General features: G+C 29.3%; 2 protein-coding genes across 5 annotated transcripts in view; both read left to right on the top strand.

The window, feature by feature from the left end:
* The window catches only part of LOC107454326 (nose resistant to fluoxetine protein 6), a 30,911-nt gene extending 16,140 nt beyond the window's left edge, over window positions 1-14,771 (top strand). Inside the window, 7 exon segments of the mRNA XM_087153634.1 lie at window positions 526-567; window positions 569-606; window positions 2,608-2,754; window positions 7,275-7,398; window positions 8,095-8,269; window positions 9,498-9,640; window positions 14,514-14,771. Of these exon segments, the coding sequence (XP_087009760.1) occupies window positions 526-567; window positions 569-606; window positions 2,608-2,754; window positions 7,275-7,398; window positions 8,095-8,269; window positions 9,498-9,640; window positions 14,514-14,636 (792 nt within the window). The 3' untranslated portion in view covers window positions 14,637-14,771.
* Window positions 14,772-21,410: 6,639 nt separating this feature from the next.
* LOC107454325 (lipase member I) overlaps window positions 21,411-27,743 on the top strand; it is a 28,747-nt gene continuing 22,414 nt past the window's right edge. Inside the window, exon 1 of one of the 4 annotated variants that reach the window (XM_087153996.1) lies at window positions 21,411-21,548. In XM_087153996.1, coding sequence (XP_087010122.1) covers window positions 21,509-21,548 — 40 coding nt within the window. In that variant the 5' untranslated portion in view covers window positions 21,411-21,508. Of the gene's footprint in view, window positions 21,549-23,312; window positions 23,380-25,477; window positions 26,067-26,162; window positions 26,345-27,743 lie in introns of those variants that run through there. The other 3 variants (XM_087153997.1, XM_087153995.1, XM_087153998.1) reach the window with 3 other exon arrangements.

Below are 27,743 nucleotides of genomic sequence, written 5' to 3'. Positions count from 1 at the left end.
CGAGAATTTCTTACACGCTGAAAAAACATAGCAAAAGTTCAAATATAGTCAATAAAAAGAAAAAAAAATTGGAATTGTCATCGAAATTGCCTATTTTTTCACCTTGTCGAATATTTAAAGTTAAAAATGGTTCCAAAGACATGTTTTCACTGACCAAACATGACGTTTCTTCGGCTGATGAGGGTTCCTGAAACTTCAGATGGGTGTAGCCACATCTGCAACAGAAGGATTTCTGTCAGTGGCACTACATATTCTTCAGAAATTCAGGAGCACGAATCCTTCCGAATAATCAATATTCATTTTGACAAAGTATTTGGTGCCTAGTTTTGTAAATTAATTGATTAATTTCCATTCCTTAAGTGGGTTCTCAAACTATGAAACTATTCAATAATTTGACCTAAAGTTATTCAAATTGTTACATTTTGTTTTCTTTAGATTAAGTGTACTTATTTATGTATCTGGGAGTAAACATACACATTGTATTAATTTATTGCATTGTATTAAATTACAGTTTATTTTTTTCAGTGCATGGGTTGGTCTTGGTATTTGGCGAACGATATGCAATTCTTTTGTCATTAGCCCACTATTTCTTATAACACTCTGGAGGTAAATACGAATGCTTGTTTATGTATGCATATTTATTTAAATATTTTTAATTTTAAAGCAATAATTTCGTTATCAGTTTAAAATTGATTCAAACGCTTTGTTTAATTTTCTTTTAAATATTTAAGATGTAGCAAAAGTGGCACTAGACCTAGTATATATTTCGGACATTTACCAAAGATCTAGTCATACTAGGTCTGGTTAAGTGCCATTGCATTTGCCTTATATCCTACACTGATGTTTTTTTTAAGGTCAAGTGCCCATTGCTCGGTAAACATTTGCCGGTATACCCTACAATGATGTTTTTTTAAGGTCAAGTGCCACTGCCCGGTATACCCCTACACTGATGTTTTTTTTAAAGTCAAATGCCACTGACCCCGGTATACATTTGCCCGGTATACCCTACACTGATGTTTTTTTAAGGTCAAGTGCCACTGCCCGGTATACCCTACACTGATGTTTTTTTAAAGTCAAATGCCACTGCCCGGTATACATTTGCCCGGTATACCCTACACTGATGTTTTTTTAAGGTCAAGTGCCACTGCCCGGTAAACATTTGCCCGGTATACCCTACACTGATATTTTTTTTAAAAAGTCAAGTGCCATTACCCAGTATATATTTGCCCGATACTCCAAACACTGATGTTTGTTCTAATCTATCGTCAGTAAGTATTAAAAATATCGAATAAATGTAATTATATCTACGAATAAATTAATATCAAATCGGATGTAATAAATATTTCGGACATTCCCCAAAGCGACTAATTTGATTGTCAACATTCACCGGGTGAAAGTCAACAACCACCGATTTTGGTCATTCACAGTGACATGCACATCATTTACACAATAACCTCATCAGGGCCGGGATAGCCTGGTCGGTAGGGCGTTGGGCCCATATCCAAGAGGGTCGTGGGTTCGATCCTCGCCGGCCGAAAAACTCCTCGTGTAGTAAATGGTGACTGATGCACGTTAAATCTGTCGAGTCTCAAAGTCCTCCATGTTCCCATTAACAAATCAATACCTCTGGGGGTACTGATCCAGGAGTTTCCTTGTCTTCTGGATTGGTTCAAAATTACAAGGCTACTGAGTTGAACATTAGTAGTCGTAAACCCATTAAATTGGGTCGGCTGTTCAACGACGGTTATAAATAAAATAAAATAACCTCATCAGGACAATTATTTGATACGTTGCCTAAATAGCATCCGGCATTTCAAAAAAATGAAAAAAAAAAAGACTTTGTTGGCGATGATCTCGCAAGGCGATAAAGAATCATGCATAGTACAGGTAAGGAAGATATTAACCTCGAAGGGAAAGTGGATGAATAACCCAAGGAACCCTAATTCATGATTAAGACGCATCCCTAATTTCTCCGTATTCACTATCTTACTCTCTAAAATTGCCGTAAGATTTGATGAATTACTCGTTAATTTATAAAGCCAGCTTCTTCGTTTGAGAAAAAAAGCTCATTATCTGGAATTGTAGCGAACTTAAGAATATTGTATAAAAATTTCTAGCACAGATCGTTGCTGTAACCCTTTCTGATGATGTTACAGTATCAAGCCACGGACAGAAAAGCCCTGGTTCGAATCCAGTGGGTGTCAAAGAACATAATTTTCACACTCCCTCTACTTTAGAGACCACAGATAACGAACATGCAACTTCCACTCCTGTATAGATGACAGTACTACACTATTTTATCTCGTTCCACGATTCGCCTTGATTCAACAAACAAATCGCCTAAGTCTCAAACAATGTCAAGGTTACCAACTGAGGACTGTGAGTATATATTTTACTAGAGAAAAAATAACTTCACACACACGTGTATTTTTATGGTCGAGATAGCTGTACGGGCATAAATTTATTATTATGGTCAGTGACCATAATCTAGAGGCTAAATTTTTTAAAAATGTATTTCTATCGGTTATGTTCATACATTCATAAGTTGACTGACTTATTAATTAATTCATTATTTTTTCCAGTTTGATTGTTTAAATTTTTTTCCAGGTGGCCTAAAGTGGGTTTTTCAATGTTGTTGCTGTTTTTGTGGGGTTCTTGGCTTTCTGGTTTTTTAATAACTTACCATTATGATTTAATAGCTGGTACTTTGAGTAATGGTGTCGACATTGAGCAAGTAATGAAATTCTCAAATAAGTAAGTGAAGGCTTCTTTTTTCAATTATTTTAATTCTGTTATTACATACAGTGGGGATCAAATGACATTTACAAAGTTCGATCATATTAATGTGACCACCACCTACTTTTGACTGAAACGTGGAATAACAAATCACAGAAGGCAGGTGGAGGCTATTTACAGTGGAGTGAATCGGAAAATATTGCAATCGTTGACATAATGTTGAAATGGTGCGATTTATTTAACGCCCGAAAAGGGCGTGATCATTGGTTTTTGGGGAGGAAGCATTTCTGAAGCGGCTAATTTTTTGAACTCTTGCGGCTAATTTTTTGAACTCTTGGCATGCCCCCGTGGTTAAAGTATACAATGTAGGACAAAATGACACTAACCACGGGCCATAGATACACCATGGACCAAAGTGGTGCACCATGGATCGGCGTAAGATATGCGTTCGGGAAAATACACGTGTAATAGTTGAGCAACTGATCGCTCAGATGAACCAATAGGTTACTAACTGTGTCTTCTCAGAGATGGTTCAACAAACAATGCTGCATGTTGGCCTTCTCAGCAGACGCCTGGTTAATATACCTATGCTGACTGCTGTTCATCGGAAGGCTGGAATTCGAAATTTGAAGTACTGCAACTGGATATTCACTGAGTTGCAATCGTAGGCTTTTTCCGATGCATGTATATATATATATATATATATATATATATATATATATATATATATATATATATATATATATATATATATATATATATATATATATATATACTATAGTGTTCGAATTAATTGGGACAAGCCAGATTTTTTAATTCGAGTTAGTATGGGATTGCCAGTGATGTCCCGAACCGCTTCAAACCAGTTATATCTGCCTTGAGCTGCTGTGACGGATAAACCTTCACTATAATTTACTCGTCTGACTGGTTTTAGTGTATTTGTAGTTCAGTTGTGAGCATTTCAGTGTGGAACCTGGTGGTTATAATTTTAAGTTTAGTCTAACACAAGTTATGTGCTTATAAAAGATGGATATTAGTCCGACGAAGCGCTCTAAAATTATCGCTCTCAATGAACACACTTCTATTACTGTAAGAGACATCACTACAGCAGTTGGTGTAAGGAAATCTAGTGTTTCCAGAATTCTTAGAACATTTCAAGATTCCGGCTCATCCTCTCCAAAAAGAAAAGGAAAATGTGGACGGAAAACTACTCCAAGAACTGATAAAAGTCTAATAGTAAAATTAATTCAAGAAAGACGAGCGAAGACATCCAAAGGGATTTATTGTTGTGAGTACTTCAACTGTACGAAAAAGGCTTCTAGAAGTTGGACGTAAGGAAAAAACAATTTCTAACTCAGAAAATGATGAAAAAACGTTTAGCATGAGCCAGAAAATACCAAAAATGGACTGTAAATGACTGGAAGAAAGTGGCTTTCAGTGATGAAACATATTTGTTTGTGCAGGGATACAAATCAAGTGTAGTTAGACGATTGACGGCGAAAGTCTGAGACCAGATCATATCCAACAGACTGTAAAACATCCTTCTAAACAAATGTTTTGGGGTTTCTTCACAACAAATAGCACTGGAAGCTTAGTGCCTCTAAAAGGCATGATGAATTCAGCCAAATACATCGATATATTACATAGTAGGATTGTTCCATTCATGGAAACATTCGACGGAACATTTCAACATGATTTGGCCCCTTATCACAATTCCAAACTGTTCCAGAATTTTATGCGAGAAAACAAAATAAAAGTGCTTGATTGCCCTGGTAATTCACCAAACCTAAATCCCATTGAGAACCTGTGGCATATTCTAAAGAATCGCTTAGCCAAGATGAATTGCACGACAGCAGAACAAATGATAAAAAGTGCTATTCAAGTATGATTCCACGACCATGAAGTCAAGAACATGTGCGCTACATTAGTGGAATCAATGCCAAAACGTGTTCTTGAAGTCATAGCTGTTAAAGGAGGACATACTTCATATTAATACAGACATGTATCAATGTGACTTAAGGTGTGTAATGATTAAAAACTAAAGTTTCAATAAATCACTTTTTTTGCATTTGTCCCAATTAATTCGAACAGTATAGTATATATATATATATATATATATATATATATATATATATATATATATATATATATATATATATATATATATATATATATATATATATATATATATATATATATATATATATAAGTTCAAAATGAAGAATAAAACAAAGAAAAATGGGGTGGGAAATAATAAGTAAAAAAAACAAAAAAAAACAACAAACATTATTTTATTTAAAAAAAAAAAAAAAAAAAAAAGTGAAATGTTAATTAAAAAACCGGAAAAAAAAGATATAATCTTTTCTTCAGCCCACACGATTATATCCGCAAAACAGAGTGCTTTCTGATATTGTATCAATAAAGCCAAAGCAAAATATATTAATACAATAGTGTGAGGAGCACTCAAAAATTTTTATAAAATAACTACGTAAAAATAGATCATAAAAAGTAAATATAACATGTTATATTTACTTTTTATGATCTATTTTTACGTAGTTATTTTATAAAAATTTTTGAGTGCTCCTCACACTATTGTATTAATATTTGGCTTTATTGATACAATATCAGAAAGCACTCTGTTTTGCGGATATAATCGTGTGGGCTGAAGAAAAGATTATATCTTTTTTTTCCGGTTTTTTAATTAACATTTCACTTTTTTTTTTTTTTTAAATAAAATAATGTTTGTTGTTTTTTTTTGTTTTTTTTTTACTTATTATTTCCCACCCCCTTTTTTTCATATGTCTATAATTTTTCTTTGTTTTATTCTTCATTTTGAACTTATCTAATGAGTGCTGTTTACTTGCAGCTTAAGCGCAATAAATGTTACTTATTGTTTTTCTTAACTTTCTTAGTGTTTTCTTGTATTTATTTATTTATATATATATATATATATATATATATATATATATATATATATATATATATATATATATATATATATATATATATATATATATATATATATATATATATATATATATATATATATATATATATATATATATATATATATATATATATATATATATATATATATATATATATATATATATATATATATATATATATATATATATATATATATATATATTTATATATATATATATATATATATATATATATATATATATATATATATATATATATATATATATATATATATATATATATATATATATATATATATATATATATATATATATATATATATATTTATATATATATATATATATACTAGGAGGCTCCGCCCCCTGCTCACTAACGCTCGCCAACCTCCGAGAATTGCTACGCAATCCTATGTGGTTCACGCCGTGAACCATGGCTCGCTGCGCTCGCTCGCCAATGAACACAATGTTCTAGCACAAAGACATAGTATATTATCATCAAAGACATAGTATTTTATCATCAAAGACATAGTATTGTACTTATATAGAAGAGTTCTATCGATGTTCTTATTGGCTTTTAAAAAAGTATATTAGCTATTTAGATTGTACATGGTGAAAAAATCAAAGCATTAGCTAAATGAGAAACATATTAGCAAAATAAATTATCAAATATTGCAATTATTCACCTAAATTCAACTAAATGTGTATAATAAATTAGTTAATGCTAGAAATTCTGAAAGTTTTAGAAAAAAATTTTATTATTTAAAAATATAAACTTTAAACCCTAACTTTTCCTTGTGAGATAATAACCCTCAAAAAGTCTTTCATTTTCAAGAACACAGAAATTTGTTTTATCGCCAAATGAAATATTTTTTGGTGATCAGCATTATTGAAATCAATTTCTATATTAATTAACATTCGTGATAAAGTACATCGTTTTTTAGACGTTTAGGTAGCTCCCAGTAGAAAAATATCAATTCAACAGCGGCCTTTTAAAGCATTATCTCTTCAATTAATTAATTAATTCCTAATTGAGTTTAAATTAATTATTATCATGTTTTTAGGGCATGAATCTGAATTGAACAACCTGATAATGCTCACTGTGGTTATTGTTTCCGTTTTTAAAAGCGCTATATGTTGAGCCACCTGATCTAGATTTGCTATGTGACATTTTTAGCAGCAATCATTGGTCGATTTTCTAACGTTGCCATTCGGGGAGTTGTAATGAGGCTTTTTTTTGGTGCCGTGTAAGAGAAATATATATATAGATTGAGTAAAGAGTTAATAACAAATGAAGATATACCATGTTTGAGAAAAGGCTTTTAGATGATTGAGAACTAGAATTAAAATTATTTTTAAACAATATTTCTTACATGTGTGTTAGGGTGGAATATTTATTAATACTTCAGCTCGTGGTACCATGGTAAGTAATGCGCTCTTAATATATTAAGTTATGCCCAGGTCTACGAAAAAGCTTTTGAATAATAACGAACGAAAATTAAAAAAACTATTTTGAGAGGTAACCAATTTTCGGATAATGAGATTCAATTCTTTTAAAATTTTGCTACTTAATAATTTTTATATTTATTTTAGATGGATTGAATATTTCGATAAGATTTACATAAAACCTTATACCAGAATTGCACCATACTTGATTGGCATTGGTCTTGGCTACATATTGTTTAAAAGAAAAGTTACAGACATTAAAGTGAATAGGGTGAGTATTATTATCTACTAGATGAACACCCGTTCTTTGAACTGTTGATAAAAGTCATTAATCTACAAATGAGCGTTATTCAAGCTATCAAATTATGTGCAAAGCTGAAAAATGTGTACCGAAGTAATTAAAATTTAATATAATTCCAAATTCTTTAATTATTTCTATTTCTTTGCAGTTCCTGATGAACTCATGTTATTAGATTAAGTAAAAAGTGTATACAGAAGTTCGTATTATAAAAATAAGGAACTCTATTCACTATCATTTAACATCATTTTATTACTCGTGACAAACTCAAAATAGTCAAAATTTACAACAATCAAGTAATTTTTATCAGAATTCATTCTGTTTTGAAATCCCTACACCCGAAGTAGGCAAAATCAAAGATTTTTATAAATGCAACAAGAAATTTGTTCTCCAGTGTTATATTTTTAAGAAAATCGGGACGCTTTGCATGGCAATTGTTACACCCAAAGGTTTTTAAGATACAGAGAGAGAATAAGGCAAGATAATGCCGAAGCAAATTATCACCTTATCGGTGTAAAAATTTATTTTTGAGTTAGAATATCAGCCAATTATTGAAACTTAGAAATAAAGCAGTGAGTGAGAATCAGAAAAAAATTTCTAATTCTAAACCGTGGAATGGCATTTGATGTCTATTATATTTTAATTAATGGATTATGCACTTATTTTTAGGTTACTTTGTGCATTGGTTGGTTACTGGCTATTCCAGTTGGATTATACTGTGTCTACGGTCTTTATCATCAAACTCCAAATCTTGTGGCTGCTAGTTTTTTTAATGCCCTAATTCGGACTGGTTATGGGCTGAGTTTGAGCTGGCTGATATTCGTCTGTTTATCAGGACAAGGGGGTATGATTTCAGCTCAAATTATATATATATATATATTTTATTCTAAAATTTTTTTTTCCTTGTTAATTTATATAATTTTCCATGTGCAAATCCGTTGTTAAAATTATTTGCTAATAAATTTCTTTGTTAATTTATACAATTTTTCCATGTGAAAATCCATTTCGGGCTAATCCGTGGCTAAAATTATGTGCTAAACAGGCAATTCATGTTTCTTTCTCTTTTATATTTTTTTCTTAAATAAATATTAATTTTCTAAAATTATTTATAGTCAACTTCTTTAAATTATCCAGTGGGGTCAATTGTAACATTTTTTACTTAACTCTTTTTAACTAACAAAAAACCCAATATATTATTAGTATTAATTGACCGACAAGTAAAGTAGACAATCCTCTACAAGAAAAAAAATAACTACCTTATTTTAAATGTTATTATATTAGTTATTAACAATTTTTGACAGTCGTGCACTTGTTACAATTGTCCCCGCTTACGGGGTCAATTGTAACAGTTCATAAATTCATCTAAAACATAGTTAATTATACATATTATCATAGTTGTGATATATTTTTTTATTGATCAAAGTAGTAGTGATATTTTAGGAGTAAAAATAATAATGAGCAGAGACCTAAAGGGTTAAACTTTTAACTTTAAGGGGTTAAAAATTTTAATTTACGTTGTGAAAGGTGACAAATAAAATAATGCACATGCAACATAATATAAATGATATAGGAAACTATTGGTGGTTCTTAAAGAGTTAAGCAATGGTTTGTAAACATAAGATTATTTATTTTCAGCTGTTACAATCGTCTCTTTACTTATTGTTACAATCGTCCCCAAGACGCCATTTCAGCTTCATTTGTTAAAAACAATGCTAGTTAATTAACGAAACTAATTTTTTTTAATTGAAATGTTAATTAAGGTGTCCACTTACATATTCGGTTAATAATTTTTATTTGTTGAAACAAAATTTCTTTGTTACAATATAATATTCTAATGCCAATAAAAGTACCTACGTAGCGTGAAAATATCTTTTGTGATGTAACTCTTTTAAAAGTACATAAAAATGGTTGCCAGCAGGGGTGTACATGTAGATTTATTAAATACACCTTGTGCGCCACCTAGGAACCAAATCTAGAACCCGACACTCGAAATTTTCGCTCTGTTACAATCGTACCCTGTTACAATTGACCCCACTCTCCCCTACTTATTTAATATAAAATTGTACTTTCAGGTGTTGTGGATAAAATTTTGTCTTATAAGTTATTCATCCCTCTGAGTCGATTGACTTACTGCGCATATCTGATACATGCGATTGTGGTTTCTCTTTATATTTTCTCGCGGAAAACTACTATTGTCTTTACTCATCAAACAATTGTAAGTATAAATTATAATGGATTTTTTTTATTAATATAATTGAATAATTCTTTAATAAAATTAAAGTTACTGAAAGGTTCTGCGCTAAACCCATTTGAAGATGCTATATGGAGATAGAAGTCAACATATTAAATGGCAATTTTTTTTATATTTATTTTTACCATGTTTTTTGCGAAAAAAGCAATTAAAAGCTCTTCAAATATTTACCTTGTTGCTTGATCTGAATCCAAATAATATGACAATTTTGTAATGCAACTATATTATTTTTCCAGTTCAGCCAATACGTGAAACATAAATGAAAAAGAAACAAATTGTAATTCTTAATTCAAGGCCCTAATAGTGATTGGATAATATTTTTATCATAAATAGTTTAAGATAAAATTAAAGCGTTGTGAAAATGAAATGTTAATTTGAAATGAGCCTATTTGTGCTCAACGTATTAGGAAAAATCTGCGTCAGTTATGTGACTCTAATCAAGCACATTAATCTATCAAATCATAAATGCACGACATGCATACGCGACAATAAATTTTTTTGTTTAGTAGTATCTGATAAGTATCTTGTTAAATGTTAACAATATGAGAATCATCTCATGAATGATAAAATTCTTAATACATTTTAAATGTATTCATAGAAAATTCTTCGCTTAAGAATAAAACTGAGTAAAAAAAAATGGAATCTCATTTTTTAGAAAAACTATTAGTGTACTATTCACTTTTGGAAAACAGCCTAGTCACCATTTAAAATTACCTTGTACAACACTTAAACTTTAATGATAACCAATATATGAGCTGAAATAGTTATACCTCGTTGCCATAGTGACTATGGCAACGAGGTTCGCCACGAGAAACGCCACGGGTTCAGACAAATTCCTAAGGAAGTTCTTACTTTAGGCTACATGAGCCGCTCAGAAGCCAATGCGGTTAAGTCCATTTTTTGATATTTTCTGATTTTTGGAAATTTTGATGAAATAAATAATAATCTTCTTAGTTATTAGAGGATTTACTCGTTGGTTACTTTTTCTAGGATAGACAGCAATTTTTTTAATAGCTTCTGAATATATTATATAATAACTTCAGAAGCCATTGTGAATAAGTCCACCTTTTATCAATATTTTTTTACATAAACTTTGAAATAAAAATTAAATTCTTCTTCTTCTTTCGATATTTGTTGGTAACACTGAAAAACAAGAAATTCATAGTAACCAGGGTTGCCAGACGTAGTATTTTTAATACTACGGTAGTATTTTTTTAACCAAAAATGGTATGGTATTTTTCGTAGTATTTTTTTAAAATGTGATAATTTTTATTTTTTTAAAATTTTTTTTTCATTTCCTAAAACAAAGAAAAGTGCCACTTTAGTTTTGAAGTAAAAAACAATTTTTGAAATAATCCAACAGTTTATTTTCTATTAGTCACTGTATCTAGTGATGATTGAGAAAAATCGAAGTTCGTTTATACTAGAAGACATAAATTTCCTATCTTTTTCAACTGCCAAAAAGTATAAGTCCTAAAATTTTTAAGATGCTGTCATTATTTCAATAAATATTTACGTTTTTATTTACACATCCTGTACATATCTTGTTTTTTTGCAGAGTTTACACCTCGAAAAAAGAGTTTATACATTTTTCTAATTAAATTAATAAACCAGGAATTTTAAAAAGTAATGTATCAAAAAACATTAATATTCTCAATTGTTGTGTTTTGGACTTAACCGCATTGGCTTCTGAGCGACTCATATGATCTCTGATGTTTCACTTTACTACTGTGATGTAAAGTAGTTGCAGCCATTTTTAGGTGGGAAAACACACTAACATTTTTACACACTGCAAAAGTTTTCGTGTATCTTAACAATAAAAACAGAGGCAACTACCTTAACACCAAGAGGACTGTGGTGAAGTGCCAATAATGTTCCTCTACACTACTTTGTGTAAAGTAGTTTGCCACACTTTTTTGCTGTTGTTAAATAGTAAAATTTTTAATAAAATTAAGGTATTATACACAGCAGAGTCAGTGAAGTTACTTTTAGTATACAATTTAAAATAAGAATAGTTAGTTTAGGATGCGCCTCACTCATTCTTAAAATAAAATTAATTTTTAAATCAAAACAACACGTAGTATACAGAAAATATTAAACCAAATTCAAATTAGGCTTGAGAGAATAGAAGAGGACAGAAATCATATATTATTAAATGATTTAACACAGTTCATAGACATTTAAATATTAAAATATAATTATCCTTATTAGACAGTTAAAAAAATACATGCATTTTTAACAGTATATTTTTGTTCAGCTTTTAAATATTTTGATGATAAGCCAACATTGGTGTTTTCGGACGCAAAAATGTGTATGTAAATATTAGTAAAGAAACCCTAAATACCACTGAAATCAGACTTTTGCGAAATGTCACACAACAGAATATATTTATGAACTATATTACGCAAAAAATATTTATACTTACTTAAAAAAAATCTGTTTGTTTAAATTAATGGCTTTTAAAAAAATAACAGTTGATTTAAATCGTGTCTTTAACCATGATTTAAATCAAGTTATTTAAATCATGTCTAGTCTGCAAAAAACACATAAACACTGAGTGTTGGCAAAATGCCAAATTGTTTTGTTCATCTATGGCAGTGTTTCCCAAACTTATAATTTTTGTGTACCCTTTATAAATTTTTTGTAACGCCACTAATAAAAAAATGAATGTATTTTTTACTATAAAAAAATGCACAAAAGTTAAAAATCGCAACTGGCTGTTGATACCACTAATTATTAACTGTTAACTCTACAAAAAATAGCCAATAGAAAAATACGTAATCGCAAATTTTCACGGCTACCTTTATTTTTAAATAAAAGTTTCAGAAATTTTCGTTTGTTGCAAGATATTTCGCACAAGAACGCGTACCACAGCTAAGCTGTTCCCGCACCCCTGGGGGTTCTCGCACCACACTTTGGGAAACACTGATCTATGGTATCTTGAATGATGTACATTTTTTTAACGAAACCCTGAGACGTTGAGAATTAAATTCATCCAGTTGTGAACATACAAGCGACTCGAGAATATTAATTATTTTGAAAATATGAAGAAAAAAGGAGATTTTCCATCAAGATATTTTATTAATACTAGTTTTAAAATTCGAATTTATGCAAGACAATTGAATTCACAAGTCTGGAGCGGCTAGTCTAATTTTGAGTTTGATATTGTTGTATAGCATAATCTGATTTAAGGTTTCCGTTTAAATGAAACCGATAAAAGAAGAATACGAACATGGAGAATGGTTATATGAGAAACGTACTTCGTTATTTTTTATTTGGTTATTTTATTTTAAATTTATAAGTTCAAAGTGAAATACTAATACAAAGCTTTTATCACTGCATGTTCTTTTAATCATTCATTCAATGTAGTAATATAAGAAAGTTATTAAAGTATTTAACGTAAATAAATTCCTAAAAATAACTTAAATATTATACAAATGAGGAATAATTGATATTGGATATAAATTTAATTACAGATTTCGAAAATCTTAACATATATAGAAAAAAAATAATAATAATTCTCGGAAAGTTTGATAAGCCTTCCACGGAACACTAGGGTTCTGAGTACCTTTTGGGAACCACTGTACTAGACAAATATGTTTTAATATCTGGTTAATGAGCTCTTGATTCAAAAGTAACTGCGAAAACAGTTGTAGGAGTTGGCGAGCAATATCAAGCTGCGAGGGAAGACCATAGTTTACGGAAATACATTGTGTAGGATATTCCGCAATGCTATCTCTGAATATATATTTAGAATTCTTATCAAAATAAAGACTAAATTAGAATTCGAGTTAAAATGTGGGTCGCAAGTTAATATTTAAGTCAGGAAAAGATAAAAACTATATCGATATTGAGAAAAAGTGTAGAAAAAAAAAATCAAAACTGTTAGATTGCTAGAAGAGGAGTTAAAAGCCAATTATTTGAAACACTTTCAAGTTTAAACCAGCATTGAGACAGGTTTTGATGTTTCGTGATGTTTGTTGTCCTCCTCAATAGTGATCCAACAGGTTTCGATGCGGTTTTGTTTTCCCTTTGCTTAAATATTAATTTGCGAACCCCGATGTCGTCAGATTTCATTCGGGAGAATTAGGAAAAGAACACTTAATGTGGTCATCATGGAACATGACATATCCTCATAAAATTACAACTATGCAAATTATTTTTATATGTTAAATATTCTGTAATTTAAAGAATTATTTTTACTACCTACTAAAATACCTTTTATTGACTAAACGTAAAGCTTTCTCGCAACAGCCCATTGTGAGCCTTGAGGGTGATTGAGATTTAGGCTCCACATATTCGAGACTAAAGATATGATTGTAGCAAAGTAGCCCTCACTGCGTACAGGCCACATGTACTAGCCAGACAAGCTGACACCCATCGATCTGAAGAGTACGTGATTCAAGCCGCCACCGAAGATCGAACCGCAGTTCTTCATAGTGACAGGCCTTAACCACTAACTTTCAAGCCTTCATGGCTTGAAAATTAGGCCAACTGCACGCAGAGTTCCAAAATGGTTACGCTCCCTAGTCATTGGCCTAAGTATTGGTGAGACATAGCGTTTGGTGATCGGACGAGAACCGGTGTCTTCGTCATGTTATAGCAGTTAAATTTTTATTAACTACTGTTTTTTTCCAGTTTCTTATTTCCAGTTATTTTTCTTAAACAATGTTCCAAATTATAAAATCGATGAAATTTTAATTCTTTATGTTATGCACAAATTTATTTCTTCACTAAAATTTAGTAATATTAATATTAATAATAATATTAGTAATATTATTACAAATTATATTATATTAGTATTTCTCTCAATAAACTAAATGTCTCATTCTTACAGGTTCTCATGTTCTTGGGTTTGCTGATTGTAACATATGCGCTTTCTGTTCTTGTGTGCCTGACGTTTGAATCACCCATAATCAGATTAGAAAAACTTATCAGAAGCAAATTTCAGAATAGATGAAGAACTTTACAAATATATTTGAAATATTTATTCTAAATTAACTAAATAATTATTTATATTTTTTAATACATCATGCTTGTAAATTGACTCATTTGTTGAAGAACTGCATAAAATAAAATAAGAAATTAGACCAAATATTTTGAGTGAAACATGCATATTACAATCATGCTTAAATATGTTACTTCCCTGATCCCTCATACTTCTCAACTGAGAATAGGTTGTATGAATATTTCTACAAATATTTCACTTAAATTTAGTAAATATTTCAATTTTAGAAAGATTTAGTTTCCTTTTTTATCTCAATACTTCAAATACTTTTATTAGTTTGCCTAACTTGCTAAATTATTTTAAGTAAATGATGAATAAAAATGCTCACTCAATACAAAATGATTTCTGAAATTATGAAAATATTTGATTGTGTCTCATCTATACATAATAATAAAAGCGGCTGTGTGTGTGTCTGTCTGTCTGTAATCACAATATATCGCCCCAGAAGCCTCGCCAAGGCACGAAACTCGGCACATAATTGTGTTTTGACATAATGAAGAAGTATTTTTTTTCTTTTTCAAAAATTTTGATTAGTTATTTAGTTATCAGTCATTTTGTAAGTCTATGCTTTTCGTCTGCTTTTTCGTCTTCAAAGAGCCATATTCAAAAAACTATTAAAAAATGCATATACTTTTCCCCACTCTTATAAATGCATGCTAATGCGAACCTTACAATTGAAATATTAATTTTCGACAACTTAAACCAATGATATACGAAGGAATTAATAATTTAATTGTAAAGTTCGCATTAGTTTACATTTATTAAAGTGGAGAAAAGTTTAACTTTTGTATTAAAAATGTGGCAACATATTCGATACGTAAATAGAACGCTTCGCTTTGATATATTTGTCGCTGTTCATAATTGTTATAATAAGTTTTTCTTCTTCTTTCCACTCTCTATTTTTTTTTTCTTAAGCGAAGACGATAATTTTTGTAGCGATATTGTAGTACTTTGTACAACTAAAAATTCTTTTCACAACACTTTAAAAATATTTACTTTATTTTCTTTATATATACAGAGAACAGTCGGCAAAGAATTCGATTAGGTTGAAAAACATTTTGCTAAAAAGGAACGAATTCCAAAAGAAAAAATAAGCAACTTAAAGAATAAAAATGCTGATGCCAGCCAATTTTTTGAAAGTTAACTTAGAAATAACAAACCAAACGATGTTAAATAACAAACCAAACGATGTTAACAAAATGACGTAGAAAGCGCAACTAGATCAAAATTATACAAGCACAACTAGATCAAATTATAATACCTGAGTGCTTGACGTAACAGATATAGAAATAGAATTTGATACCATAAAAAATTATATAGAAATAGAAATTGATACCATAAAAAATTTATTCGTTTTCGTGTTCTTTTCATGTATTTAGCATTTTAGTTTTTTATTTCTTAAGCGTTGTAGCTATATAATTTCAAACATCCTCAAGAGCTATAACACATCTGCAGCAGAACTGGATATGAAGACAAAATTGCAGGACAGGAACACTTTATACATAATAATAAAAGCGGCTGTGTGTCTGTCTGTAATCACAATATATCGCCCTAGAAGCCTCGCCCAGGCACGAAACTTGACACAAAATTGTGTTTTGACATAATGAAGAAGTATTTTTTTTCTTTTTCAAAAATTTGGATTAGTTTTTTAGTTATCAGTCATTTTGTAAGAAAATCTATGCTTTTTCGTCTTCAAATAAGAGCCATATTAAAAAAACTATTAAAAAATGCATATCTCTTATAAATGTATGCTAATGCGAGCCTTACAATTGAAATATTAAATTTCGACAACTTAAACCAATAATATACGAAGGAATTAATAATTTAATTGTAAGGTTCGCATTTGTTTACATTTATCAAAGTGGAGAAAAGTTTAACTTTTGTATTAAAAATGTGGCAACACATTCCATACGTAAATAGAACGCTTTGCTTTGATTTATTTGTCGATGTTCATAATTGTTATTATAAGTTTTTCTTCTTCTTTCCACGCTCTATTTTTTTTTCTTAAGCGAAGACGATAATTTTTGTAGCAATGTAGAAATAGAAATTGATACCATAAAAAATTATATAGAAATAGAAATTGATATCATAAAAAATTAATTCGTTTTTGGGGTAGACTATATTTGAGGGTGCCCCCGCCAAGTTGTGATCGAGGTTGATCGCCAAGCTGGGCGATGTTGAAAACCAATCGTTATTCTGATTGGTTTAGATTTTAATCGTGATTCTGATTGGTTAAGAATTTAGCGTTGTTTTTAAATGTAATTTCAGAGATCCGTTAGTTCTACTTTGGATACTGGCTGGTAAGGTTACTTTTGCTTCTGGTACTAAAAATGAATACTGTCAATAAGACAAATCTTAAGTTTCTGTACGATTTGAATAACAAAGGAAAAAAAGTAGTGATTGACTGGTGTATGAATGAAGGTTTATTTAGTAATAGATATAAATGTCCTGTTTGTGGGAAAGATGTCTCTGGTTGAACGTAAAGATTGATCAGATGGATTTGAATGGGTCGTGTGAAAGGTTCAAATGCTCCCAACATAAAAAGATCTATTAGAAAGGGATCGTAGTTTAGACAGTACCTAACTGCAATTAGAGAATTCTGTGCACCAAAATCTGAAGATATTCAAGCTTAATGAAGAAGTGAGTTATTTTTCTCTTTTTCTTTCTGTGCTTACTCCATTAATTTTTGTTTCGATTCAAAATGCATTATAGTGGGTTTATTAATTTTGATTCTATTCTGTTCACTGCAATTTTAAAAAGCTTTGCTTGAATTTTCAATTGTTTCATTGAAATATCACTATGTTTTGGCCGCTATTCCTGTTACCACGGAGTTCTGGCAACCAAGTAAGACGCCAAACATAAGTCGCCGATTTCGCCAAGGGGCACCCTCAAGTATATTTTCCCCCGTTTTTGTGTTCTTTTCATGTATTTAGCATTTTAGTTTTTTTTCTTGAGCGTTGTAGCCATATAATATATAAAATAGGAATTTAATTGTTTTTGAAGGAACGATCACACTTACCTTGGATCTCTTTGGTTTTTCTATTCTTTATTTTAACAGTTTTTATTAAATGTAATTAGTTATTTCAGAAAGTTTCAGTTTGCAGGTAAGCACTTAGATTTTAATACTGAAGTTTCATGATTTGCTTTCATAGTATGTTCTAAAGTATTCGTTGACTTCTTAAAAACCCGATTACTGACATGACATGGCAGAATCGCCTTCCAAAAAACTTTGTATTTTGTCAAAGAAAAGGATATTAAGAGATTCTCAAAGAAGAAGAAGGGCCCAAGAAACATCTGTGGAACGTCGAAGAAGGATGGAACATGACCGAATTTCGACAAGCAATTCTAGAGCCCAAGAAGTATCAGAGAAACGTCAAAGATTAGAAGAGGTTTTCACCTAATGATGATTTCGAAAGCAACTTTTGTATTATGCTTTTACAATTTCTGAGGCCTTTTTAAAAAAAAATTTAAAAAAATCAAGTCTCCACCTGATATTTATATTATAGGTTAGATTACCATAGGCCTTAGGTTACCATAGGCCTTATGTTACCATACCAAAGTTACATCTTCAAACATCCTCAAGAGCTATAACACATCTGCAACAGAACTGGATATGAAATTGCAGGACAGGAACACTTTAATTGTCCACTAATTTTCAGATTTCCTGCTATGTTTTAAAAAGCTTTATTTGTGAAAACCGTTAGCGTGGCGGACAGCTGGCCGCCTTTAGCGGCTAGTTTTTGAATATTTACAACTGCTACGATATGAATAGAGAATGACAAATTTTTGAGTATTAGCAACTGTTACAATATCAATTGAGTACAGTTACAATATGAACAGAGAATGATAATTTTTCAGGTATTTATAACTGTTACAACAATGTAAAAAAGGGTCCCTCAAAATTCAGAAAAAATTGGTCAAAATAGCAACTATAGTTGTATTTGAAAACCCCACGTATTCATTATTGAGTTTATTGACAGGAAAATTGAAATAATATATTATAATCATTTTTGAGCAGAATGCATAGTCTCAAAAATGAAGTCGAAGTGAAATTATGTGAAAACGATGTCCGTTGGATTCAAACCAAGGATCTTCAGGTTTTAAGTTGGAAACTGTTACCATCATAGTTGTACATTCCAGTCCAAGGAGAGTGAGAAAGCTTTACAAAGTAACCACCACAATGACAATACTTGAGACACTAAATTTTAATTTCAATAGTTTAAAAAGGATTGAAATTATTTAAAAAAAAAAACGTCTCAATAGCTTAGTTAGATGATCGGAAGTTTCAATTTAACTTTTCACTCAATTTGCTATATTTTAAAAGCTTTTAAGCAAATAGAATGTCATGATATGTTATTGAGACTGCCACTATACACCGAAGAGCCATTACATTATGACCACCCTCCATCTATAACAATGGACTCGCCCAGGTTTTCATGGTTTCTCGCCCAGGAACAATGATTTCATGGGGCATATTGGGACCCATAATCCTCATAGAACAATCCCTGACGTCTGTAAGCTACTTGAACATAGTTGCAGACCAGGTTAACCCATTCATGGCAACAGTTTTTCCTGCTGGGGATGGCGTTTACCAACAGGATAATGCACCACGTCATAAGGGTCGAATCGTCAGGGATTGGTTCGAGGAACATTCCAGTGACTTTCAAGTCATGTCTTGTCCCCCAAATTCACCTGACCTTAATCCAATAGAGCATTTGTGATCCTACTTTTGAAACCAAATTCGTGCTGCCACGCTACCCCCTCGCAATGTGAGGGAATTGCAGGACTAGTTGGTGAACGCTTGGTACCAGATACCTCAGACTACCTATCAGCACCTTGTGGAATCAATGCCACGGCGGGTTGCTAGCAGTTTTGAAGGATAAAGTTGGTCCTACATGTTATTAGCAGGGTGGTCATAATGTAGTGGCTCTTCGGTGTAAATGGTACTTTTTGCGATATAAAAAGTAACTGATTTCTTTTTGAAAGTAAAAACACTTTTGATGTTTCAAAATTATTTTTTATAATTTTTACAGAAAACTTGTTATCAATGCTTTAAAAAGTCCGTAATAAAATTATACTTTAGAAATGGATTTCACGGTAAAATGTATTTTACAGAAGCTGCTCTCAGGATGCTAGTACTTTTTACCGAAATCTGATTCGGAATTTTCTACAATGCATGGTAAACAAATTTTTGCGTGATGGATAAAATTCAAATTTGATTAAATTTTCATTTTTGAAATGTTCATGATGTCAAAAATATATAAATTCGTGTATAAAAATGGTCACCTTGTTTATTTATTTAGCGAAATCCATTTTTATTGCAAGACAAGGATTTCCTTGTTACGGAAATTTCAGGAATAATATTAATTAAAGGAAAATTTTTAAAAAAGCTAGTTTGATTTTTTGATCCTAGCATTTTTATAAAAAAATGGTAACTATAAAACTAGATAAATATGAATATGCACTAAAATTTATTTATAATATAATATAATGTTATTCTTATTAGTGAAACTATATGAATATGGTTAATTTTGAGAAAATGTATCGTTCACTCGTAACAGATTTAGGAAATAAGGGAAAAATAACGACTTTACAACTGCTTGTTTTATTTTTTTAAATTCCGTAATTTTTTAAAATTATTGTTAAATTAAAAAAAGACTGGTTGATATAAAACTTAAATATATAATTAGAACAGAATTTCATGTAAGAAAAATTTGATTAATATTTATTTTCTTTACATGAAGAATGAAGGTGACTTTTAGCCTTACATTTAAATGTATAACTACAGTAAAATTTTCAATACAGTTTGATAAATATTTCATTTATTAACTTTACGTAACTAGCGGTGACGTTAACAAAATATTTAAAATATATAATTAGTGTAAAATTTAAAATATCAATAAATTCTGTTGATAATGATGATGACTTTTAACTTCATATTTAAATATAAGATTGCAGAAATATTTTATGCAATAAAATCCACTTCATATTTCATTCTTTTTTTTAAGCAAATGATTGTTAAAATTCTATCATCTTATTGCGTTTTCATTACCAGTAAATGCAAATGTGCATAAATTGTGTTTTTTTTCAGGAGCGAAGCAGATTGATATTATATTATTTGACATACAATTAATGCGTTTATTTTAACGTATTAATTAGGGCAAAGCTAATAAGTACATTAATGCATATATTTCATAATCCATGAGTTTTTTTTTGCATTCAGTTGAATGTTCCTAAATGCACGGCCATTTTATATAAGTTTGCCAAGCAGATCAAATTTAGAATTTTATTGCGACGTTGAAGTATTGCTGAAGTATTGTTGAAGTATTGCGACTTCAACTCTAAACAAATTTTTCTTGATGGAATTTATCACTTTTATATCGAAGAACTTCGTATTTCATTCATTGCATTTCCTTTAGAATTCACGTACCATTTTTTTAATAATGTTACATTAATTGAAAGTTCTTTCTTTTTGAAGTTTCGTAGACATTACTTATAGCGTAATTCATTCTAAATTTTTTTTTTATTGTATTAGTTATTAATCCGCAGTTAGCCCTCTTATTAAATCAGCTGGACAGCCTTATAAAGTGTTTAACTTTCTACTTGAAATCGCATAATAAAATACGAGATAAGAAAGAACTGTGGTAAAGCAAACAAATGATTTCAAGTATAATCTTTCTGTTTTTAGGTATCTTTCTGTATAATCTTTCAAGCATAATCCTTCTGTTTCACGCTTTTAGGATATTTAAATGCTCATGTAAAGTTGTAAAATTTTAGAACTTTCAAATTGCTTTTCAAAATCGCAACAGAAGGGCGGAACTACAATGATATTTTTCTTGGTAATGATTGGGATAATAGAACTTGGTAATTATAAAATTATAATTTTAAAAATATTTTCTAGTAACTATGCACTATACAGAATATCTTTTATTAGTTCGGATTATATATATATATATATATATATATATATATATATATATATATATATATATATATAATCGTGTGGGTTGAAGAAAAGATTATATCTTTTTTTTCTGGTTTTTTAATTAACATTTCATTTTTTTTTTTTAAATAAAATGTTGTTTGTTATTTTTTTACTTAGTATTTCCCACCCCCTTTTTTTCATTAGTCTATAATTTTTCTTTGTTTTATTCTTCAACAACATTGTCGATATAATGAAAAATAAAAAAGTGAATTAGAAATTATTTTCGTTATATATATATATATATATATATATATATATATATATATATATATATATATATATATATATATATATATATATATATATATATATATATATATATATATATATATATATATATATATATATATATATATATATATATATATATATATATATATGTGTGTGTGTGTGTGTGTGTGTGTATCTATACATATGTATAAATATAAGTTCAAAATGTAGAGAAAACATTGAAAAAATTACAGAATAATAAAAAAGAGAAGAAAAAGTTATTTTTATAAAAAGATAAAATCTCTTCATCAGCTCACACGATTATATCAGCAAAAATTAGTGCTTTCTAATATTGTATTAATATAACCAAAGCAAAATATATCAATACAATAGTGCGAGGAGCATTAAAAATTTTTTTTGAAGCAAAATAGAATAGAATACACTAAGTAATAAATATCACGTAAGAAACAGAAAATAAAATGCAAATAAAAAACAGAACAAAACATAAAACGAAATCTAAAAAGCGAGTAGCGAACTCAGATGAACTTACATGAACGGGAAAGCCTTCAAGAATGATTTAAAATATTTTCCTAATAAGATTGCCAGATTACTATAATAAAAACAGAAGCGCAAATTAGGTTAAAAGCGTAAAAAATGATGGATTTTAATTTCTTAGTATTTTTCTCATATTGTGGAATATTTGTAATTCTTTTTGTTTCAGTTATGAAAAGAAGTCCACTAAACTCAATTAATAAGATATGCCACAAAATGTTCTAAAAGATTATTTGAATCGAATTTCATACTTTTCTTATAATTTTTTTATTGCAATTAAAATTATCGACCGAGGGGGGTAAATCCAGTTATAGTTTTTCATAAAAAATCACTTTTTAAAGGCATACAACCTCGAAAAATAATCCTATAATGTTATTTTTTAAATGAGAAAACCTTACCAAATACAAAACTTTGTCCCATATGTTGGATTTTAGGTATTATGAGACAAAGTATGAGTGATTGTAATCAATTCTAAACTATAAACTTGATGAAATAATTTAACTCGAAAAGAGTAAGTGGTTCGATTAAGTTTTTTGAAGAAAAAAAAATAAAGATAATTTAAAAGCATACGGAGAAACAAGGATTTTGCATGTTTAAATTGTCTGTGCAGTTTACACAGATTACATGATTTGAATTATTTGAATTTTATGACTCGGATTAACACATTGTCACATCACATGTCACGTCACACGGATGATCACAATGTCACATCATATGATTCGAATCACACTGACGTGTTTGTATCAATTGAATCAGACAACAATTCGATTTAAGAACCGGATTACTGACTCTAGCCAAGTGATTTGGATCATTAGTCCAAGATTTAAATATTTATCCGCTTTCAACATGTAAATATTAAATAATTTTTTATTTATTTAGATTTGGATGAGGCAGAACTGGAGGTTATAATGAACAGAGGAATAAATGTGTAATAAAGGAGTTCTTACAGTAATAGAAGCTATTATCTATTCTTATAAACTATTTTATGGCTGACTTTGATAATTTATTTCAAATTAAAGTTTCAATAAAACGCTTCCTTCCGATTATTTTTAATAAAAAAGAATGCCCCTGTGATGCCATTACTTATTCCTAGTATTTAGAATTTCTTTAATGTTATAAATTTAATTTCTTATCCTATTCTCAGTTAATTAAATCAATTATGGTATTTTTATCACATTTTATGCGAAATGAATATAAATACTTTTACCCTTATCTTAACAATCAATGCAATGACTAATTTTTTAATTCAGTACAAGTGCATAACTCATTAATTCTGTTTCGTGACTAACCGAATATCAAAATCTATTTTTAATTTTATTTTTCTAAATACAGAAATGTTTCGGTTACAGGGTTACATTGCTTACAATTATTAACTTACAATTGGGTAAAACTGCAATGGTTCAAAATGCCCTTACAATGTTTGAATTAAAATGATATTAATTTCTACAACATGTAAAAATTCCGTGATGTTTGCAAAAGACCTATTGAAAATACTGTAAAATTTTTAAGTGATAAAAATTTTAGACAAATATTTCTTCATAATTTTAATTTTACGACCTGCAGTACTGTTTACCAAATATATAATATTTTTTAACATAATTTTAATGTTTATATTTATAATTAACTTTAATATTCCCTTATTATTTTTTTGATTTTTCATTTTGCAATTTTTTAAATTAATTTCTTTATAATTTGTTGAAAATGGACTACATGATTTAATTCAAATTATTTTAATACAACATTATTAAAAAATTTATAATTTGTAATAATATATTGATATGCATTGATTTGAATTCAATTACCACTTCTTTCACGTAATAAATATTTAAATTACAAATCATTATTTCTCAGAAACATCATTTAATTATTCTGTATAATATTTATTGCTGCTTTATTAAACTGGTACTATTATTTATTTGAAATATTGCGTTTATTCTCATAATTGATATTCACTTGGCCTACATATTATTGTGTTATATTAATTTAATTCTTTATTTTTCAATTATTTTATTTCTCGCATTTTCATTCCTTTTATTAAGTTTTTTTAAGAATCTTTCGATTTTATTCATTTTCCTTACTTATCCTTCTGATGAAGTAATCCTGCTATATAAAATATACTGCTACATAAAAATATTTTATACAGCAGTATATAGAAGTACCACGTTCACGTTGATCATTGAGCTTATCTGACATAAGGAATCTATATTATATAAAACGCTAATACGTATGTATCAATAAAACCGATGATATTTCTTTTCTCGCGTTGGCAACAGTTTTCATTTTTAATTGATGGGCTTCGGCGCGCAAGAGCACGTAGTGAGCATCATATGGCTGATCTATATTATATAAAACGCTAATACGTTTTAATTGATAAGCTTCGGCGCGCAAGAGCACGTAGTGAGCATATCATATGTCTAATCGGGTGAATTCTCACCGAATTATCAAAAGAATTCTCACAAAATTATCTTCATCGAAGTCGATATGCTTTACATCTGGCTTTCAGTGCTATTTTATATTGTTTTACAACACATGGTTTTAGCCCTCTGGTGGGAAAGACTTTAAAACAAAACTTACAACAGTTACTTTTCTCAACAGCTGAAATTTAGAATAGTGTGATTAAGAAAAATATGTGAACTGTTTGCAATTTCAATTTAATATTGAAATGCACAGGTTTAGAATTTTCTACAGTTGAAGTTTTCGGAACTTCAGTGTTCAAAAAAGTATACAAAAGCTAGACGTTAAGAACGTATCCAATGCGCGAGCAAAGCGAGCATATCCGAAATGAACTGCGAAAGCAGTTCCGGGGGTTGGCGAGCGCCAGCGAGCAGGGGGCGAAGCCTCCTAGTAAAAAAATATAAGACTGTTATATAAAATACCTTTTTGATCAAACAGAGCAGTAAGCTAGCAAACGTGATTTATGTTATCGTTAAAATATTTGGGGGAAAAAAACGGAATCATCTATAGTTTAATTTAAAACAATGACTAATGCAAAATCAATTCGAAAAATATATTTTTCAAACGTCGCTACCGAGAGCGTGTTTATACGAATCTTCCAGTGTTTCTTAGGATCAGCATCTAAAATTGTATTTCCAGTCCTGATATCAGGACAATAAGACAAACGGTTTTGAAATTATTTGAGAGGCTCGCAGACGGACAAAATTTTAATTGGATTATAATAGATTGTATTATAATCCAGTAGCCCCCTGCGAAGATTAGCTGTTTCACCTTTTATAATGCCTTAATGAAAGTCTAATTTCGATGTGCAGAGTAAGGAAATATTTATCTTTTTGCAGGAACCGTAAGAACACGCGTGATTTCAAGCTGTAGAATATTCTCTTAATCCTAATCCCGACTTCGGGACAGCTGCATACTTTAACGAGCAAACAGTAAATGCGCGTCGCGTAACTTGGCATGTTTAAGCAATAACAGTCGCAAAGCAGACCTAAATTACTTTAAATATAAATTTTAAGCTTTTCAAATTAAATGAGATGCTATAAGTAGATTGCTCATATGAATTTCCCATAGAAGTTCACATTAGTTTGTGTTATACGAAACACTAAAAATGGTTCTCAAAATAGTTGTAGAAAGGAGAGAGATGTTTTTTTTAGTAATATTGTGGACTACTCTTGCATCAGGTAATAACAATTTTCTAATATGATATTTTCCTGTGTATACATTGCAGTCTGTAGTAGATTAAAAATGTGCACTGTCAGACCATTAATCGACACTTTGTAAATAATTCCGGATCAAATTGAGGTAAAAATTACGGGCACTCAAGATGCCGATACTTTTTACTGTGAAATCTAACTTTCTGGAACACGTTATGGAACAAAAAAAAAATCTGAAAAATTACCGTATAACATTTTACGAAAAAAAATGGATTTTACGCATGATGTACCTAGTACTTTATGCAGTAAGTACCGGTACTTTGTATCGTAATTTGATCTGGAATTTTTTACATTACATACTTTCGATTTTCAAATTAACTACTATCTTTTTTAAATATATATGATCAATTTTTAAGACAAAATGTATTTATGTAATGGCATAATTTTCAGTATAAAGACAAAATATTTTCTAGATGATGGAAAGAACATCGATCTCATTCCTTTGACATAGTGACCTTGTAAATTTTTATGTAACTGTTTTAAATACTTAATTTTACTCAAAATTACAAAGTTCTCCAGTTTAAATGTTTACATTACTTATAAAACAATAACTTAAATAAGAAAAATATTTTATTATCTGTTTGAAGTTTTATACATGTGGAATTATATTTTATTCTAAAAAAAAAAACCTTCTTAGCTACTGTTTTTCCTTTCAATTTATTTCAGGCAAAATTAAGTATTAATAGAAGATAAATTTTGTTAATGTTTAACCTTTTGAGTATTTTAAGTTTAATTTTAATTACCTTTGTATTCTTTCGCTATTTGTTTATTTATATTTTCATTGAAAATGAGGGACAAGTTCTAATAATCATTGCAAATAAGGGTATATTTAAAAAAAACCTTCTTAGCTGCTGTTTTTCCTTTTAATTTATTTTAGGCAAAATTAAGTATTAATAAAAGATAAATTTTGTTTATGTTTAACCTTTTTGAGTATTTTAATTTTAATTTTAATTACCTTTGTATTCTTTCTCTATTTGTTTATTTATATTTTCATTGCAAATAAGGGACAAGTTCTAATAATCATTGCAAATAAGGGCTTATTCTAAAAAAAAAACCTTCTTAGCTACTGTTTTTCATTTTAATTTATTTTACGCAAAGTTAAATGTTACTATAACATAAATTTTGTTAATGTTTAGCCATTTGAGTATTTTAAGTTTAATTACCTTTGTATGCTTTCGCTATTTGTTTATTTATATTTTCATTGCAAATAAGGGACAAGTTCTAATAATCATTGCAAATAAGGGTTTATTCTAAAAAAACCCTTCTTAGCTACTGTTTTTCATTTTAATTTATTTTAAGCAAAGTTAAATGTTACTATAACATAAATTTTGTTAATGTTTAACCTTTTGAGTATTTTAAGTTTAATTTTAATTACCTTTGTATTCTTTCGCTATTTGTTTATTTATATTTTCATTGCAAATAAGGGACAAGTTCTGCATGTATTTTAATATCATTTTTAGCAAAACTCGACACGTTTTAAAATTATATAATTTAAATTAGTTTTAGAAAAAAACACACAAACTTATTTTAAATAAGCGATAGCTTATTTTTGATTTCCAATATCATTTATTATCGGGTTAAAAAGTTAAAAAAATACTAATGCAGTGCAGTTGTCGTATCCATTTTGTTGACGACAACTTTAAT

The sequence above is a fragment of the Parasteatoda tepidariorum genome, chromosome 10 (genome assembly GCF_982258835.1).
Source record: "Parasteatoda tepidariorum strain Cologne lab strain chromosome 10, Ptep-v5.0, whole genome shotgun sequence".
NCBI lineage: Eukaryota > Metazoa > Arthropoda > Arachnida > Araneae > Theridiidae > Parasteatoda > Parasteatoda tepidariorum.
Note: the sequence above shows the minus strand (reverse complement) of the source record. Positions and strands in the feature narration are given on the sequence as shown.